We start from the raw sequence: 16,713 nt of genomic DNA, 5'->3' as shown, positions 1-16,713 counted from the left end.
CGTGGAGGGAAAGGTATTTTGCTTCCTTTGTTTTTCTAATTTTTTTGCATGAAGAAAATTTAAACCCTTTGATCATTGGCAGGTCCAGGGATCACAACAAATGAGTGGGAAGGCTATTCAGCCCATCAAACTCATCAGTGACCTGACTTTATCCATCTTTCCCTGTATGTTGCCAAAAGATGCATTTTGGCCAGCTGGCACCAGGCCACTGTAAGGTGGCATGTGTTGGCAGATCACATATTAAGAGTAAATATATTCTCAGGAGAAGTCATGCGAAGTTGCTGAAAGTCTAGTCTCTTTTCCTGCAACAATATTCTAACCTTTGCACCTGAATCACCTAAGTTGAATGATTCATTCTTCGTCTGGAATATTTTTTAAGTAAGGAGAACCATTGAGTTTGGAACATTGCTGGTGACCATCTTCTGAGTCCACTCGGAGCTACCTTGTGGTATGGTGTCCAAGTACAGGATTCTCTCTTCCTGCTGAGCTGGTTCAATGCCTTGTTCCTTTCTTATATGTTTTTTCTTTTATTTTTAGAGTACCCAATTATTTTTTCCAATTAAGGGACAATTTAGCATGGCCAATCCATCTGCATATCTTTGGGTTGTGGGGATGAAACCCACGCAGACACGGGGAGAATATGCAAACTCCACACCGACAGTGACCCAGAGCCAGGATTGAACCTGGGACCTCAGCGCCTTGAGGCAGCATTGCTAACCAACGTGCCACTGTGCTGCCCTCCTGTCTTATATGTTGATGGGTTGCTTAAAATCTTCAAGTCTATTTGGCTTTGTGATATCTTTGAAGTACAGAGTCATACAGTCCACAGCACGGAAAAACGCCCTTCAGCCCAGCGTGTCCGTGCCAACCATTAAGCACCTAACTATTCTAATCCCATTTTCCAGCATTTGTATCTGGATTTACCGCACAAGGAGCAGCTATTGCTGCAGCCTCTATTACTTGTGCAAGATCTACGGTTTATTCTTCTAAAATATCTGAAAAAGCAAGTATTTACAACGTCATCTCTTGTATTACTTCTAGGCGAAGGAAGTGCTATTACAGTGTATAGATAAATACGTAAATGAGAAGATTCACCTGGCTGCTGAAGCCATCTCGAAATCAGCTTCTGAGAAAATTAATGATGGCGATGTAATTCTGGTGTACGGGTGGTAAGTTATATTAGAAATGTTGAATTTTTCTATCATTGATTCCTCTTCAGTGGTTATCTAAAATTATAGCACAGTAACCACAAGAGAAATTGTTGCCTGAAAAGATACAGTAGATACGTACAAATACTGGGCTAATTTTTCAAAGTTTCTGTTCATTTTAACTTGGAGACCTTTGTGTTTTTTGACATTTGCATACTTTCTGTACATAGCTCGATTGGATGTGTGTCGTCCATGTCACTGAGCATTACTGTTTACTTGGGAACCGTTCAACACTTTTTTGGGAGATGGGCTGCCATTGTTTGGGGGGAGAAATTACGTGTGATGTGAGGATAACTTTATTCTGCAAATTGGCAGGTATCAAACACGATTACTTGATCTAAGCAGAGCTAATTAAACTTTCTTGAAAATAACAGTGTAATTGTAGAATGGTGTAACACAATGATAGCGTGATGCTTCAAATTGCACTCTTTTTGAAAAGATTTTATTTTCTTTCTCAGCTCTTCTTTGGTGAGCTTTATTCTTTGTGATGCCCATAAGGCGAAAAAGTTCAAAGTTGTCGTGGTAGACAGTCGGCCCAAACTGGAAGGAAGGGAGACCCTCCGGAGACTAGTACGAAATGGGATTCACTGCACATATGTTCTGATTAGTGCTGTGTCCTATATCCTGCCTGAGGTATGTTTGTAAATTCCCTTTGACACCTGTTTGCCTATCGCTTAAGAAGTGAGTACCTCTTCAGCTTAGGATGTCCTGTGAAAATCCAATAATTATTTTTTCACCCTTCAGTATGCAGGATCATAAGGAACTGTGTGATTGAAAAATACTTTGCTTTGTTTTATCCAGTTTGGTTCTTCAAGTTCAAATTACATTGTTTGGGTCTGGACTGAAAGAAATACTGGGGTTGAGAATGAAAGATCTTCATCTGCAGAATGAAATTAAAAATGAAAATCGCTTATTGTCACAAGTAGGCTTCAAATGAAGTTACTGTGAAAAGCCCCTGGTCGCCACATTCCGGCGCCTGTTCGGGGAGGCTGGTACGGGAATTGAACCGTGCTGCTGGCCTGCCTTGGTCTGCTTTCAAAGCCAGCGATTTAGCCCTGTGCTAAACCAGCCAGAGAGCACTGACGCTATCACTTGTACTAATTTCTCATCAGTAACTGTTCAGGAGTTTATCTTGGGGCCCACGGTGTTGCTTTGTTATCGTGTTCTTTTGAAGTGAGTATAAAGTTTAGGCTGATATTCCAGTGGCCGTGACTTCATATCCAGAGAATGACACCTTTGTTTATGTGATCAGATGTTTGGAGCCTTGTATTTAGCGCTGCATTTCTATGGGCAGCCATACAATGTACTGAAAAAAAGCAATGCAAAGGAAAGACAAGGCCAGGTTTAAGCTATGAATGTTGGAAATCTGAGGTGAAAACAAAAAAATACTGGAACTATGAGGTCTGGCAGCATCTGTAGAGAGAGAAACAGAATTTGTTTTTCCAGGTCATGAACTTTCATCATGCATATTGTTAAAAACTCCGCTGATGTTAAGTGTGAGGATATCCTAAAACCCAGAAGGGTAACTGGGAACCCCGGTTCTTAGTGGTGCGATTTGGTATATTGTGAGAAAAGATATGCGAACCAGAGAAGAGTAGTCCAGTCGTTGTGTGATCAATTCATAAAGAATATTTATGAACTTAAATGAAAAACCAAACACATAACGAGAAGGACTATAATACACTACAACACTTAATTATACACACACAGTATCACATGAAGTTATCCCTTGGTTTCCAACTACCTACATTTCCTGAACTCGGAGACACTTCTTTGTTCCCAAACAACATCCAATATTATATAATTTTATGAGCTAAATCCAACAGATAATTATCACACACAGGTTATTTGGCCACATCTGGGAAAAACCTCTTCCGTTTCAACGGAGGCAAAATCTTCTCGGTTTGCGTTTTGGATCTTAACCGGCTGCCTGTGTAGCAATAACTTTTTTTAGGAGACTGTTATGCAGCTGGGTGTGGTTATGATGGTAACTGTTAATGTGTCCCTTTCTGTAGTTATTGTGCTATGGGTATATCATTCTTTACCTTTGATGTTACCCATCCTGTGGATCTGGCTTTTAACATTTCCACGTCGATTTCCTTATATCTCCACTTTAAAGTTACCTCTTCCATTATTTCTCCCAGTTACACATGTAAACACTTGCTTTTCTCATTGATATGCTAATTCACATATCAAAATCTCTTCAGGTAGCTGCCCTTATCAATTCCCTTATTTTATCCCAATTTCATTTTTAAATCTTAATTTTCCCTAATTCATATCAATATGTGTGTTGCTTATGTGCAGCAAGAGTAAGAAAGAAATACAGGGTGCAGAACAAAGGAAAAAGGGAGACAGAAATAAGGTTAATTGATAGAAAAAAGGAGAAAATGTAGCTGAAAGCCATAGGTGGAGGAAAATAGGGTACGCAGTAGAAGTCCAGGAAAGGGTTATGGAATTAGAGGGTGGGAGACCAACAAAGAGAATTTATTTTTCAAATTTAATTTCAAATTAATGCCACCACAGGTCAATTAGGGCAAATTTTAAAAAGCAGCAATATTGAGACTGCTGGGACAACTTGCACTGTTTTCTACTATCTTCAAAATATGGATGCATCTGAAATTACAGAAGGAATGGTATGATCCAAATTAGATGAACAGATTTTGGTGACTGAAAATGGATGAAGTAGTGTCCAAAATGTTCTTTCCACAGCATTTCTTCCATTGCAAGTAGTTAATTGAGCTGCCTGAAGGGCAGCACGGTGGCGCAGTGGTTAGCACTGGGACTACGGTGCTGAGGACCCGGGTACGAATCCCGGCCCTGGGTCACTGTCCGTGTGGAGTTTGCACATTCTCCCCGTGTCTGCGTGGATTTCACCCCCACAATCCTACGGTGAGCTAGTTAGATAGATTGGCCACACTAAATTGCCCCTTAATTGGGAAAAAGAAATTGGGTTGGAGCGCGGAGATGGCCAAGAAGAGGGCCGGCTACAACCGGGCTAAGGCGGTTCTGCATCGGAAGGGGGTGAAATTCGGGTGCTGCAGCCGGCGCGATTGTGGGTCACGTTTCAGGATCGGCACTATTACTTCGAGATGCCGGAGGAGGCGTGGACCTTTATCCAAACTGAAAAGTTGGACTCAAACTGAGGGTTTGTTGGGAGGGGATGCCATGGGGTGTTACTGTATTTTGGGGATGCTCTGTTCTGTTTTCTTTGGTGCTGGGTGGGGTGGGGCGAAATGGTTCGAAGTGGGGGTTGTGTGGGAGTGTGTGTGTCGGTGGTTGGAAGGAGGGGGCCCCGAGCTGGGGGGGGGGAATTTGGAGGCCCAGGGTGGGGGAGTTGAGAGAAGGCCGCAAAAAGGGAGCTGCGCCAGAGAGGGCGGGGATGGCTTGGTGGGAAAGCGCAGACTTTTTCCCGCGCTAGGGAAGGAAGGAGGTGGGGCCAGGAGGGGAAGGGTGGTGCTGGAAAGGAGCGCACACTGATTGCCAGGAGGAGGAGGGGATTCTCGCACTGGGGGATCGATGAAGTAGCGGGAGAGGCCAGGGTCAGCAGGAGTCAGCTGACTTATGGGAGTGCCATGAGGGGAGCAATACAGCTAGAGGGGGACCTGGCTGGGGGGGGGAGGGGAATTGGGTTGCTGCTGCATTGACCAAAGGAGAGCTGGTGTTCAGAGAGAGAGTCGGGGCGGGGGCCCGCCGCCTGGGGGAGTGGAGGGTGCAGGGGCGCGGGTACGTGGCTGGCCTAGAAAGGGAGATGGCTAGTCGGGGGAGGGGGGGGGTGGGTGGGTGGAGGCGTGAAGCCCCCTCATCTGGCTGATAACTTGGAATGTGAGAGGCCTGAACGGGCCGGTCAAGAGGGCCCGGGTGTTCGCGCACCTAAAGGGACTGAAGGCAGATGTGGTTATACCCCAGGAGACGCATTTGAAGGTGGCTGATCAGGTTAGGCTCAGGAAGGGGTGGGTAGGGCAGGTTTTCCACTCGGGGTTGGATGCGAAGAATAGAGGAGTGGCGATTGAGGCGCTGAACATCGTGGCAGATAATAGAGGTCGGTACGTGATGGTGAGTGGTAAGTTGCAGGGGGTGCGGGTGGTACTAGTGAAAGTATACGCCCCGAATTGGGACGATGCCGGATTCATGAGGTGCTTGCTGGGTCGGATTCCGGACCTGGAGGCAGGGAGCCTGATAATTGGGGGGGGGGGACTCCAACACGGTGTTGGACCCAGCACTGGACCGCTCCAGGTCCAGGACGGGTAAGAGGCCGGCGGCGGCCAAAGTGCTTAGGGGGTTTATGGACCAGATGGGGGGAGTGGACCCATGGAGGTTTGCCAGGCCAAGGGCCAGGGAATTTTCCTTTTTTTCCCACGTCCATAAAGCCTACTCCCGGATAGATTTTTTCATTATGAGTAGGGCGCTAATCCTGAAAGTGGAGGGCACGGAATATTCGGCCATAGCTATTTCAGACCATGCCCCGCATTGGGTGGAGCTGGAGTTGGGGGAGGAGAGAGACCAGCGTCCGCTGTGGCGCCTGGATGTGGGACTGTTGGAGGATGAGGAGGTGTGCAGGCAGATTCGGGGGTGTATTGAAAGATACTTCGAGGCGGCGGTTCGAGGGCGATTTTTAGATTGGCTGAGGTTCCTGAGAGTGGAGGAGGAGCAGGTGGTTGGGTTGGGGGCACCGATTGGGCTGGAGGAGCTGGTCAAGGGGCTAGGGAGCATGCAGGCAGGGAAGGCACCGGGGCCGGATGGGTTCCCGGTAGAATTCTATCGGAAGTACATGGACTTGTTGGGCCCACTGCTAGTGAGTATTTTCTATGAGGCGAGGGAGGGGGGGGGCCCTGCCCCCGACAATGTCCAGGGTGCTGATCTTGAAGCGGGACAAGGACCCATTACAGTGTGGGTTGTACAGGCCGATCTCGCTCCTCAATGTCGACGCGAAGGTGCTGGCTACAAGAATTGAGGACTGTGTCCCGGGGGTGATTCACGAGGACCAGACGGGATTTGTAAAGGGTAGGCAGTTGAACACCAATGTGCGGAGGCTCCTTAATCTAATTATGATGCCTTCAGTGGAGGGTGAAGCAGAGGTAGTGGCGGCTATGGACGTGGAGTAGGCCTTCGATAGGGTGGAGTGGGAGTATCTTTGGCAAGTGCTGCGGAGGTTTGGGTTCGGGGAGGGGTTCATCAGGTGGGTTAGGCTACTTTATAAAGCCCCGGTGGCGAGCATGGCCACGAACCGGCAGAGGTCAGAGTACTTTTGGCTGTACCGGGGGACAAGGCAGGGGGTGTCCCCTGTCCCCCTTGTTGTTCGCATTGGCAATTGAGCCTCTGGCCATGGCACTGAGGGAGCCCAGGAACTGGAGGGGATTGGTTCAGGGGGGAGAGGAACACCGGGTGTCGCTGTATGCCGATGACCTGTTATTGTATGTAGCGGACCCAGTGGAGGGGATGCCGGAGGTAATGCGGATTCTCAGGGAGTTTGGGGACTTTTCTGGATATAAGCTTAACGTGGGGAAGAGTGAGCTCTTTGTGGTACACCCAGGGGACCAGGGATGGGGGATAGACGAGCTTCCACTGAAGAGGGCGGAAAGGAGCTTTCGGTACCTGGGGATCCAGGTGGCTAGGAGCTGGGGGGCCCTGCACAAGCTCAATTTGACACGGTTGGTGGAGCAGATGGAGTAGGAGTTCAAAAGATGGGATATGTTGCCACTCTCGTTGGCGGGTAGGGTGCAGTCATTTAAAATGACAGTCCTTCCGAGGTTCCTCTTTGTATTCCAGTGCCTTCCCATTCTGATCCCTAAGGCCTTTTTTAAGCTGGTAGCAGGAGTATAATGGGATTCGTGTGGGCGAACAAGACCCCGAGAGTAAAAGGGGTGTTTCTGGAGCGTAGCAGTGACAGGAGGGCTGGCGTTGCCGAATCTATGTGGGTACTACTGGGCTGCCAATGTGGCGATGATCCGTAAGTGGGTAATGGAAGGGGAGGGGGTGGCGTGGCAGAGGCTGGAGATGGCGTCCTGTGTGGGCACGAGTCTGAGGGCGCTGGTGACGGCACCGTTGCTGCTCCCGCCTACAAGGTACACCACGAGTCCAGTGGTGGCGGCGACTCTGAAAATTTGGGGGCAGTGGAGGCGGCACAGGGGCGAGGTGGAGGCCTCGGTTTGATCCCCGTTTCGAGAGAACCATTGATTCGTCCCGGGAAGAATGGCTGGGGGGTTTCTGAGCTGGCATCGGACAGGAATTAAAAGAATGGGGGACCTGTTTATAGATGGGACGTTCGCGAGCCTCGGGGCTCTGGAGGAGAAATTTGGGCTGCCCCCCGGAAACGCCTGCAGGTACATGCAGTTGAGGGTGTTTGTGAAACGGCAGGTGAGGGAATTCCCGCTGCTTCCGGCACGAAGGATTCAGGACAAGGTGATTTCGGGTGTATGGGTTGGAGAAGGCAAGGTCTCGGCGATCTATCAGGAGATGCAGGAAGAGGAGGAGGCCTCGGTGGAGGAACTAAAAGGCAAGTGGGAGGAGGAGCTCGGGGAGGAGATAGATGAGGGTCTGCGGGCTGATGCCCTGGGTAGGGCAAATTCTTCCTCCTCTTGCGCCAGGCTCAGCCTGATACAGTTTAAAGTTGTTCACAGGGCGCATATGACAGGGGCGAGGTTGAGTAGGTTTTTTGGGGTAGAGGACAGGTGTGTGAGGTGCTTGGGGAGCCCGGCAAATCACGCCCATATGTTCTGGGCATGCCCGGCGCTGGATGGGTTTTGGAGGGGCTTTGCGAGGACTATGTCCAAGATGGTGAACACCCGGGTCAAGCCGAGCTGGGGATTAGCATTATTTGGGGTATCGGACGAGCCGGGAGTGCAGGAGGCGAAAGAGGCCGGTATTCTGGCCTTTGCGTCCCTGGTAGCCCGGCGGAGGATTCTGCTACTGTGGAAGGATGCGAAGCCCCCAAGAGTAGAAGCTTGGATTAATGACATGGCAAGGTTCATTAAATTGGAGAGGGTAAAGTTTGCCTTGCGGGAATCTGTGCAAGGGTTCCTTAGGCGGTGGCAACCGTTCCTAGACTTTCTGGCTGAGCGTTAGGAGGAGGTCAGCAGCAGCAGCAACACAGTGGGCGGGGGAGGGGGGGGTCTCCGGGTATGTGTTTATCTTGTTTCGTGGGGGTGGTTTGTATATTGGGGGAATTCTCTGTATAATTTGGGCGTACGGTGTCTTTCTGTGTGTTTTCTTTTTTCTTTCTGTATGGGGGGGGGGTTTGTTGAAAATTTGTTAAAATTGAATAAAAATATATATATTTTTTTTAATTAGCTGCCTGTTTATGTTTTACTTTTTGAAGTGGTATTTAGTCAATCCCTCGTCTTGCATTAAACTATTCAATCTAATTTTCTGCACAGGTTTCTAAGGTGTTCCTGGGAGCACACGCCCTTCTGGCTAATGGCTACGTGATGTCACGTGTGGGAACATCACAGATAGCACTTGTGGCAAAAGCATACAATGTACCAGTCCTGGTCTGCTGTGAAACACACAAGTTTTGTGAAAGAGTTCAGACAGATTCATTTGTATTGAATGAACTGGGTAGGTTTTATGTTTTCTCTTTTAAATAATTATAATTTTGAATAAAGGAAAGTATTTATGAAGTTACATGATTTGTGTTAAATACGGGCATATTTATAAGTGTTTCTGGGGGCAAAAGCAAAATTCTGTTGAAAAACAATAACTGATTTTTATTTTTTAAAGGAAACTGTTACTATTGAATACCAGTGCCATCATTTGTGATCTGAGAAGCAAAATTCTATCTCTCTCTCTCCTCGTTCTATCAATGAAAGAGGAATTAGCGCAGGAAGCTGCAGGGGGCTGAGGGTGAAAGTTTAAATGTTTTAATACCTGCAACATTTAAAGTTTTTTTTTAATACCCTGATCACGAGCAAGCTATAGCACAGTAAATTAAAATGGATAATTTAATTTATTAAGGAGAGTGATTTTAACGCAAAATACTTTTGCCTATACTGAAGTATGATAACATTGAATCACTTTCTGTTCCCTTAATTTGGTCTGTTATATTATTGGGCACAATATATAAAACAGCAAAGAATGACAAAGAAATTTATAAGGAGGGAAAAATTAGAATATGAGAGAAAGCTAGCTAGAAGTATAAAGACAGATGAGAAGAGCTTCTATAATTAAGAAAAAGACTTAACAAAGTGAGTGTCGGTCCTGTAGAAAGTGAGTCTGGAGAATTAATAATGGAAAATAAGGAGATGGCAGATAAATTAAACCGGTATTTTGCATCACTCTTCACTATAAAGGTACAAGTAATATCCTAGAAAAAGTTGCAAATCAGGAAATTAAAGGAAAATTAAACTCAAGAAAACTACAATCAGGGGAGCAAACTGTTAGAGCTGTGAGCAAACCAGTCCTCAAAATTTGATGGACTTCACCCTAGGGTCTTAAAATAAGTGGCTAGTGAGATAGTTGATGCATGGTTTTAATTTTCCAAAATTGCCTATATTTGGGGAAGGTTCCAGTAGATTGGAAGATAGAGAATGTAACTCCTTTATCCATAAAGGAAGGGAGACAGGAAACAGGAAACTACAGACTAGATAGCTTTAATAAGGGGAAATTTTAGAAGCTATTGAGACATTATAGTAGAGCACTTGGAAAAAATTAAGGTAAATCAAGGCAGAGCCAGCATAATGTTGTGAAAGGGAAATCAGACATATTTAACCAATTTATTGGCGTTCTTTGAAGGAGTAACATATGCTGTGGATTAAAGGGAACTGGTGGATGGTACTTAAATTTGGAGAAGTTGTTTGATAAGGTGCCACATCAAAGGTTATTGTGCAAAAGCTCATGGTGTAGGGATTAACACATTACGTTGTACAGAAGATTGGCTAACAGGAAAGAGAGAGTAGGCATAAATGGGTCATTTTCTGAGTGACAAGATGTAACGAGTGGAGTGCCACAGGGGTAAGTGCTGGGACTTCAACTTTTTACAATTTACATAAATGACTTTGATGAAGGGGCTGAGGTATGGTTGCAAAATTTGTTGATGGACACACAGGTAGGTAAGGAAAGTACATTGTGAAGAGGGCACAAGAGACTACAAAGGGATGTAGCTAAGTTAGGTGAGTGGGCAAAGATCTGGGAATGTGGGGAAATTGTCAATTTTGGCAAGAATAATAAAACAGAAGCATATTATGTAAATAGTGAGAGATCCTGAGGGATCTGGGTGTCTTGCTACATAAATCGCAAAAGGTTAGTATGTCAGTACAGCAAGTAATTATTGTGAGGGAAATTGAATACAAAAATAAGGAAACAATAGGACCTTGAGGGGACTTGGCAGGATGGATATAGAAAGGATGTTTCCTCTTGTGGGAAAATCTAGAACTAGGGGTCACTGTCTAAAAATAAGGGGTTAAAGATGAAGAGAGTTTTGTTTCTCACAGAGGATCTTGAATCTTTTGAACTCGCTTCCTCAGAGTCCTTGAAAATTTTTAAGGCAGAGGTAGATAGATTTGTGATAAGCGGAGGGGGGGGTGTAATTATTGCGGGTAGGTGCGAATGTGTTTAGGTTACAATCAGATCAGCCATGATCTTATTAAATGGTGGAGCAGGTTTGAAGGACCTAATGGGGTATTCCTTCTCCTAATTTGTATGTTCACATCATATACCCTGCTTCGCGTTGTAGTTTGTGGATTACTGCGCAATCATCCTCACTTTAAAATGTGCTTTCACCTTCAGGCCTGAGCTTGAATCCTGCTGACTGTTTGACAGCCTTTTATTGCTCGTTTTCAGCCCTACTTGTGCGAAAACAAACTTAACCCTATGGTAGTTTACTGGAAATCATTACTTTAAATCATCCATAAGTCGTTTCACTTTAACATTGTTTATTCTTTCGGGCCTTTAGTTTCGACTTGCCATTTTTGGATTTGCATTGCCTGCACTTTGGCCTCGCACCCCTGCTTGCTGCACTCTGGGCCATCTGCTGCCGCAGTCAACAGATGCTCAGACTGCGGGGAGTGAACGAGGCTTAAATCCAGGGGCAGGTAGCTGCCCAGCCACTCATCAGGTAATGAGGTGTAAATAACCTGGGGTGGGGGTGGAGGGATCAGGGCCCCCAGCTCAACAAGTTGTCCACCCCCTCCAGTTCCAGCTGTGCCCCAACCAGCTTCTTTTCCGGCTGCCGCACCCCGGTTCCATTCGCAGCTTGGGACAGGGGCTTGGCCTCCTGCAGACTGTCAGGAAGAGGCCCAGGCTCTGAAGAGAAAGAGGGACATGACCTCAATCTTCCATTTCACTTCACCTTCCTGCTCATTCTCATGTTTCCATCCTTGGCCTGTTGCAATATTCCAGTGAAGCCCAATGTAAACTGGAGGAACAGCACCTCATTTTCTGATTAGACACTTTACATCCTTCTGGACTTGACATTGAGTTCAGCAACTTCAAACCATGAACTCTGTCCTCCAATCTTTTTAAAAAAGATTTTCCCAACCCCCCCCACCCCCCACGCTGCACCCCACCACGCTGCAACCCCCTCCCCACACTGCAACCTGTTATATTTTGCTTTCAGAGAGTGCTGACCCTTGTTCTGTTATGAACATATTCTGCTATCAGACCTTTATGCCACTATTGGAACCTTCTTCAGTCTTCAACACTTTTTTAACACTCCCTTTGTCTTGTGTCCAAGATATCTTTGTCAAACCTCTCCTGAGATCCCTGATCTTCTATTTTGCTCCATCTGCTCCAACCCCCTCTCTTCAACAGTATAAAACCCGTCACATTTCTCCCCCTTTTCCAGCTCTGAAGAAGTCATACGGACTCAAAACATTAACTTTTTTTCTCACTCCACAAATGCTACCAGACTTGTTTTTATTCCAAAGGAAACTACCTCTGGCTTTAACATTGATTCCTATGCAAATTCATGTAATTCATTGAAGTTGCAATTTTCAGGAATGCAATCACAAATAAATGAGGGCTGACTGTAGCTCACTTATCCAGAATTAGTATCGGCAGTGAAAAATGTGTCCTTTACAACTAAAGTTAACCCAATAAAGAAATTAAAGGTATACATTTATACTTGGTCCTCCTCCTCCCTTTCAATCATCTTCCCCTATTGTATTTATTACTTTATTTCTACACTATTGTACCTATCCTAAATCACTTTTCTTGAAGATGAAGTCACTTATTTATTTTCCTTTGCATACAAGTTCCATCGACCCTTTCAGAGGTGGGAACAACATTGAAAATCAGCCCTTGACTGAAAAGTAACTCCAAAAGTTTATTCCCTGGCCACTTGAGGCTGAGTACACTGAAGTTTGATCTTGTCATTATTGTCTTTTCTCAATCTTGTATGGAATTTCTTCAGGGAAAAATAGAATACCTGCTGTGGCAGAACAGGCAATCCATATTCACAGTGCTGGTTTGAGGGGACTAAGCGCAGAGTGGTGCACTCAATCCGCAACTGTGACCCTGACCTTCCTGTCGCTTGCTGTTTCAATCCGCCATCTTGCCCTCTTGCTTACCTTTCTGTCCTTGGCCTGTTGCAATGTTCCACTGAAACTCAACACCAATTTGAGGACCAGCATCTCATCATCCAATTAGACACATTACAACCTTCTGGACTTAACATCGAGTTCAGCAGTTTTAGACTACCATCTCTGTCTTCCATTTTGATTTTTTTTGTCACCCCCAACACCCTCTCCAAAGGTCAGTCTGTAACTTTTTCTTATTATGTTTTGCTATCAGAAAGCACTGACCTTCGTTACACATTCTATGATCTGATTTTTATACAACTCTTAACACTATCATTTCTACTCCATTCGTTGTGTTTCCATAACACCTTTGTCACTTAATCTCTCCTGAGCCCCTACCTATCCCTGATGTTTTATTTTGCTGAAATTGCTCTATCCCATCTCTTCAGAAGCATAAACCCCAGAACATTTCTATCCCTTGTCAGGTCTGAAGAGTCATGGACCCAAAACGTTAACTTGGTTTCTCTCTCCACGGATGCTATCAGGCCTTCCAGCATTTCCTGTTTTTAGCGCAGGTTTCCAATATCTTCAGTATTTTGCTTTTCTTATTTACGTGCTGCTTTGTTTAGTGCAAAATTGATGTTCCATATGGATAAACTATTGGATTGGGTGGTGAGAAAAACACTCGCAATGCAATATGGCCGTTTATTACTTCAGAACATCCAAAAACACTTTACAGCTGATGAAGTTGGTGTAAGTTAACAGTAACGCAGTAAGTAAATTTTCAAAACATTCTATTGCAGGTGACCCTGATGACCTTTTAGTGACTCGGAATGGAAGCACTCCGCTGAAGAATTGGCACGCTAATTCCAAACTGCACCTTCTTAACCTGGTATATGATGTCACACCGCCTGACTTTGTTGATTTGGTAATCACAGACTTGGGAATGATCCCGTGTACCTCCGTACCAGTAGTACTGCGTGTAAAGAACGTGGAGTAGTGGAATGTTGCCATCTGATGAATTGCTATGGATCACTGAGACTGTGGTTACAGTGTTATTCACGTTTTCCTGGCATTCAATAATAAAAGGAGTGCCGTTTATACTTTGTGTACTTCTGTGGAGAGAGAGCGCGAGAAAATTAAGTAATTTGTTGCATTGAAGAACTTATTTCAACGTGATTGGACATGTTAAAGGAGTTGGAGCTAAATTCACTGGTTATGAGCCTCTAGTCTTTGGCTGAGAGTCATGCTGGAAACATGCTTCAACTAAGTTTAGCTTTTTCACTGAGGATGCGAGAGCTGCATGAGGTGAGTGACTCATCCTCATAATACATTAAAACAAGAAAAAAACATCAGCTTGAATATAGACCCATAACACAGTACCGTGGCGGAAGTGTACCACAGTGGGTAGCACTGCTACTTCACAGCGCCAGGAACACGGGTTCAGTTCCTGGCTTGGGTTACTGTCTGTGCGGAATCTGCACGTTCTCCCCGTGTCTGTGTGTGTTTCCTCCGGGTGCTCCGGTTTCCTCCCACTGGTCTGAAAGACATGCTTGTTAGGTGAATTGGACATTCTGAATTCTCCCCCAGTGTATCCGAACATGTGCCGGAATGTGGTGACTAGGGGCTTTTCACAGTAATTCATTGCAGTGTTAATGCAAGCCTGCTTGTGACACTAATAAAGATAATTATTAATAAGGGTTTTCAACTGGGACTTAATACACCATGCCAAAGAAGGAGATATTAAGTAATGCAACTGAAATCTTGGTTGGAGAGATGGTTTTATTTAAGGAAGGAGGTGACAAGTCAACATGGTAGCACAGTGGTTAACACCGTTGCTTACAGCTCCAGGGTCCCAGGTTCGATTCCCGGCTTGGGTCATTGTCTGTGCGGAGTCTGCACATTCTCCCCGTGTTTGCGTGGGTTTCCTCCGGGTGCTCCGGTTTCCTCCCACAGTCCAAAGATGTGCAGGTTAGGTGGATTGGTCATGATAAATTGCCCTTAGTGTCCAAAAAGATTGGGCAGGGTTACTGGGGTATGGAGTTGTGGGAATAGGGTGAATAGGCGTGGGCTTAGGTGGGGTGCTCTTTCCAAGGGCCGGTGCAGACTCGATGGGCCGAATGGCCTTCTTCTGACTATAGAAGATTCAAGCTTCCGTGAATTTCTGTCTGGTCGGAAACGAGCAATCGGTATTCCAGTGGAGATGCAATTGGTCAGAACCAATTTATCAGGTTGTCGAGTGACACTCTTATGATTTGTAGTTCATATCAAACCAATTCTAATTTATTTGCTGAATGTACGCCACACTTAAAGTATTGTAATACTTTACTGGCAGTGTAAAAGCTCATCATATCTTTGAACCAGACTTTGGCTGCCAAATATTTATTCTGGTGCAAGCAAAAGATCAGCAAGTTAAAATTGGGCCATCTTCTAGACGACTTGTTTAAATATTGCTTCAGAGTAATTTATTTTCATGTATAATTGGGGTTGGTGGAAGAGGGAGAAAAATGCTTTGCACAATTTCTAATGGAATCATAAACCTGTTTATACATCTTTGATTTTGCCATAGCTAAAAAAACAACAGGAATCCTTCCCTCAAAATTAATTTAGTCAAATCCATTAAGAGCTTTCTTTAAAAAACAGTTGATTTCTTTAATTTCCATTTGAAAGAACAATATATCTAAACTTTATATGCCCTTAGTGTTGGGTGGGGTTGCTGGGTTATGGGGATAGGGTGGAGGTGTTGACCTTGGGTAGGGTGCTCTTTCCAGGAGCCGGTGCAGACTCGATGGGCTGAATGGCCTCCTTCTGCACTGCAAATTCTATGATTCTATGATTCTTCTGCACTGTAAATTCTATGAAGACAGGAGTTTAGGTAGGGAATTCCACAGCATGGGGCTCAGTCACTGACAGCAGTGCGAACAATGGAGGGGTGAAGGAAATTAATGACACATTGTAATGATGAACAAAAGTTTGGCAGAGAATGGCGGGGCTGGATTCAAGATTTGGAGGAGTGAAAACACGAGGATTTAAATAAAAGGATGAAAAGATTTAACTGTTTGGGAAAGGAGGGGACAATGTGGGTCAACAAGAACAAATGTGATAGGTGATTGAGGTCTGGTGCAGGATATGAGATGGACCAAAACCAATTGGATGTTGGGAGCCCAGGAAAGCATTTGAGCAGTTGAGTCTGGAAGTGAGAAAGACATGGGCAAGGGCAGAATAGGCTGAGGTGGCATGGAAGTAGATAATGTTGCAGATGTGGGTCAGCAGTCTTTGTGATGGAGAGGATATGGGGTTGAAATTTCAGCTATTGACTCGCTTGCATTGGTAAAGCTCCAGGTGCAGGTAGTATACTGCCTAAACTAATCAAGTATGGGAAACCGGCACTTATGCTACACAAACTTATCTGTCGTTGTTGGAGGGTGAGGGCAGGATCCCAGGATATGTGTGATGTAACATTTGTGACCCTGTGCAAGAACAAGGGAAACTGCAGCTATAAAGGATCTCCCTGCTGAGCACCATGGGGAAAATATTTGCCCATGTTGTTCTTGTCAGACTACAAATCGTCACTGAACACATCTATCGTGAATCCCAATGTGGTTTCAGAACTGGAGCATTGACATGATATTCTCCATCGGACAGCTGCAAGAGCAATGCCATGAACAAAGGAGACCATTATATATTGCCTTCATCAGTCTTACCCTGGGATTTGTCCATGTGAATAAAGGTGGTCTGTTTAAACTTCTTGAAAGAATTGACTGCTCACCGAAGCTGCTCAATGTGACCTTTTCTTCCCATGAAAACATGTTGGTTGAGGTCAGCCATGACAGGGCAACATTGTGGAAGCCTTTGGGCTGAAAGACTCCAGCTGTTGGGCAGGGCTAAATTGCTTACTTTGAAAGCAGACCAAGGCAGGCCAGCAGCACGGTTCAATTCCCGTACCAGCCGCCCCGAACAGGCGCCGGAATGTGGCGACTAGGGGCTTTTCACAGTAACTTCATTTGAAGCCTACTTGTGACAATAAGCCATTTCATTTCATTTTATTTCTCTGT

General features: G+C 45.3%; 1 protein-coding gene across 1 annotated transcript in view; it reads left to right on the top strand.

Moving 5' to 3' along the window:
* eif2b4 (eukaryotic translation initiation factor 2B, subunit 4 delta) overlaps positions 1–13,759 on the top strand; it is a 98,190-nt gene extending 84,431 nt beyond the window's left edge. The window contains exons 10-13 of the mRNA XM_072499654.1: positions 1,042–1,169; positions 1,667–1,841; positions 8,582–8,762; positions 13,462–13,759. Coding sequence (XP_072355755.1) covers positions 1,042–1,169; positions 1,667–1,841; positions 8,582–8,762; positions 13,462–13,658 — 681 coding nt within the window. The 3' untranslated portion in view covers positions 13,659–13,759. The remainder of the gene's footprint in view (positions 1–1,041; positions 1,170–1,666; positions 1,842–8,581; positions 8,763–13,461) is intronic.
* Positions 13,760–16,713: the final 2,954 nt, after the last annotated feature.

The sequence above is a fragment of the Scyliorhinus torazame genome, chromosome 4 (assembly GCF_047496885.1).
Source record: "Scyliorhinus torazame isolate Kashiwa2021f chromosome 4, sScyTor2.1, whole genome shotgun sequence".
Taxonomy (NCBI): domain Eukaryota; kingdom Metazoa; phylum Chordata; class Chondrichthyes; order Carcharhiniformes; family Scyliorhinidae; genus Scyliorhinus; species Scyliorhinus torazame.
The sequence above is the reverse complement of the archived record's forward strand: the minus strand, read 5'-3'. Positions and strand labels throughout refer to the sequence as shown.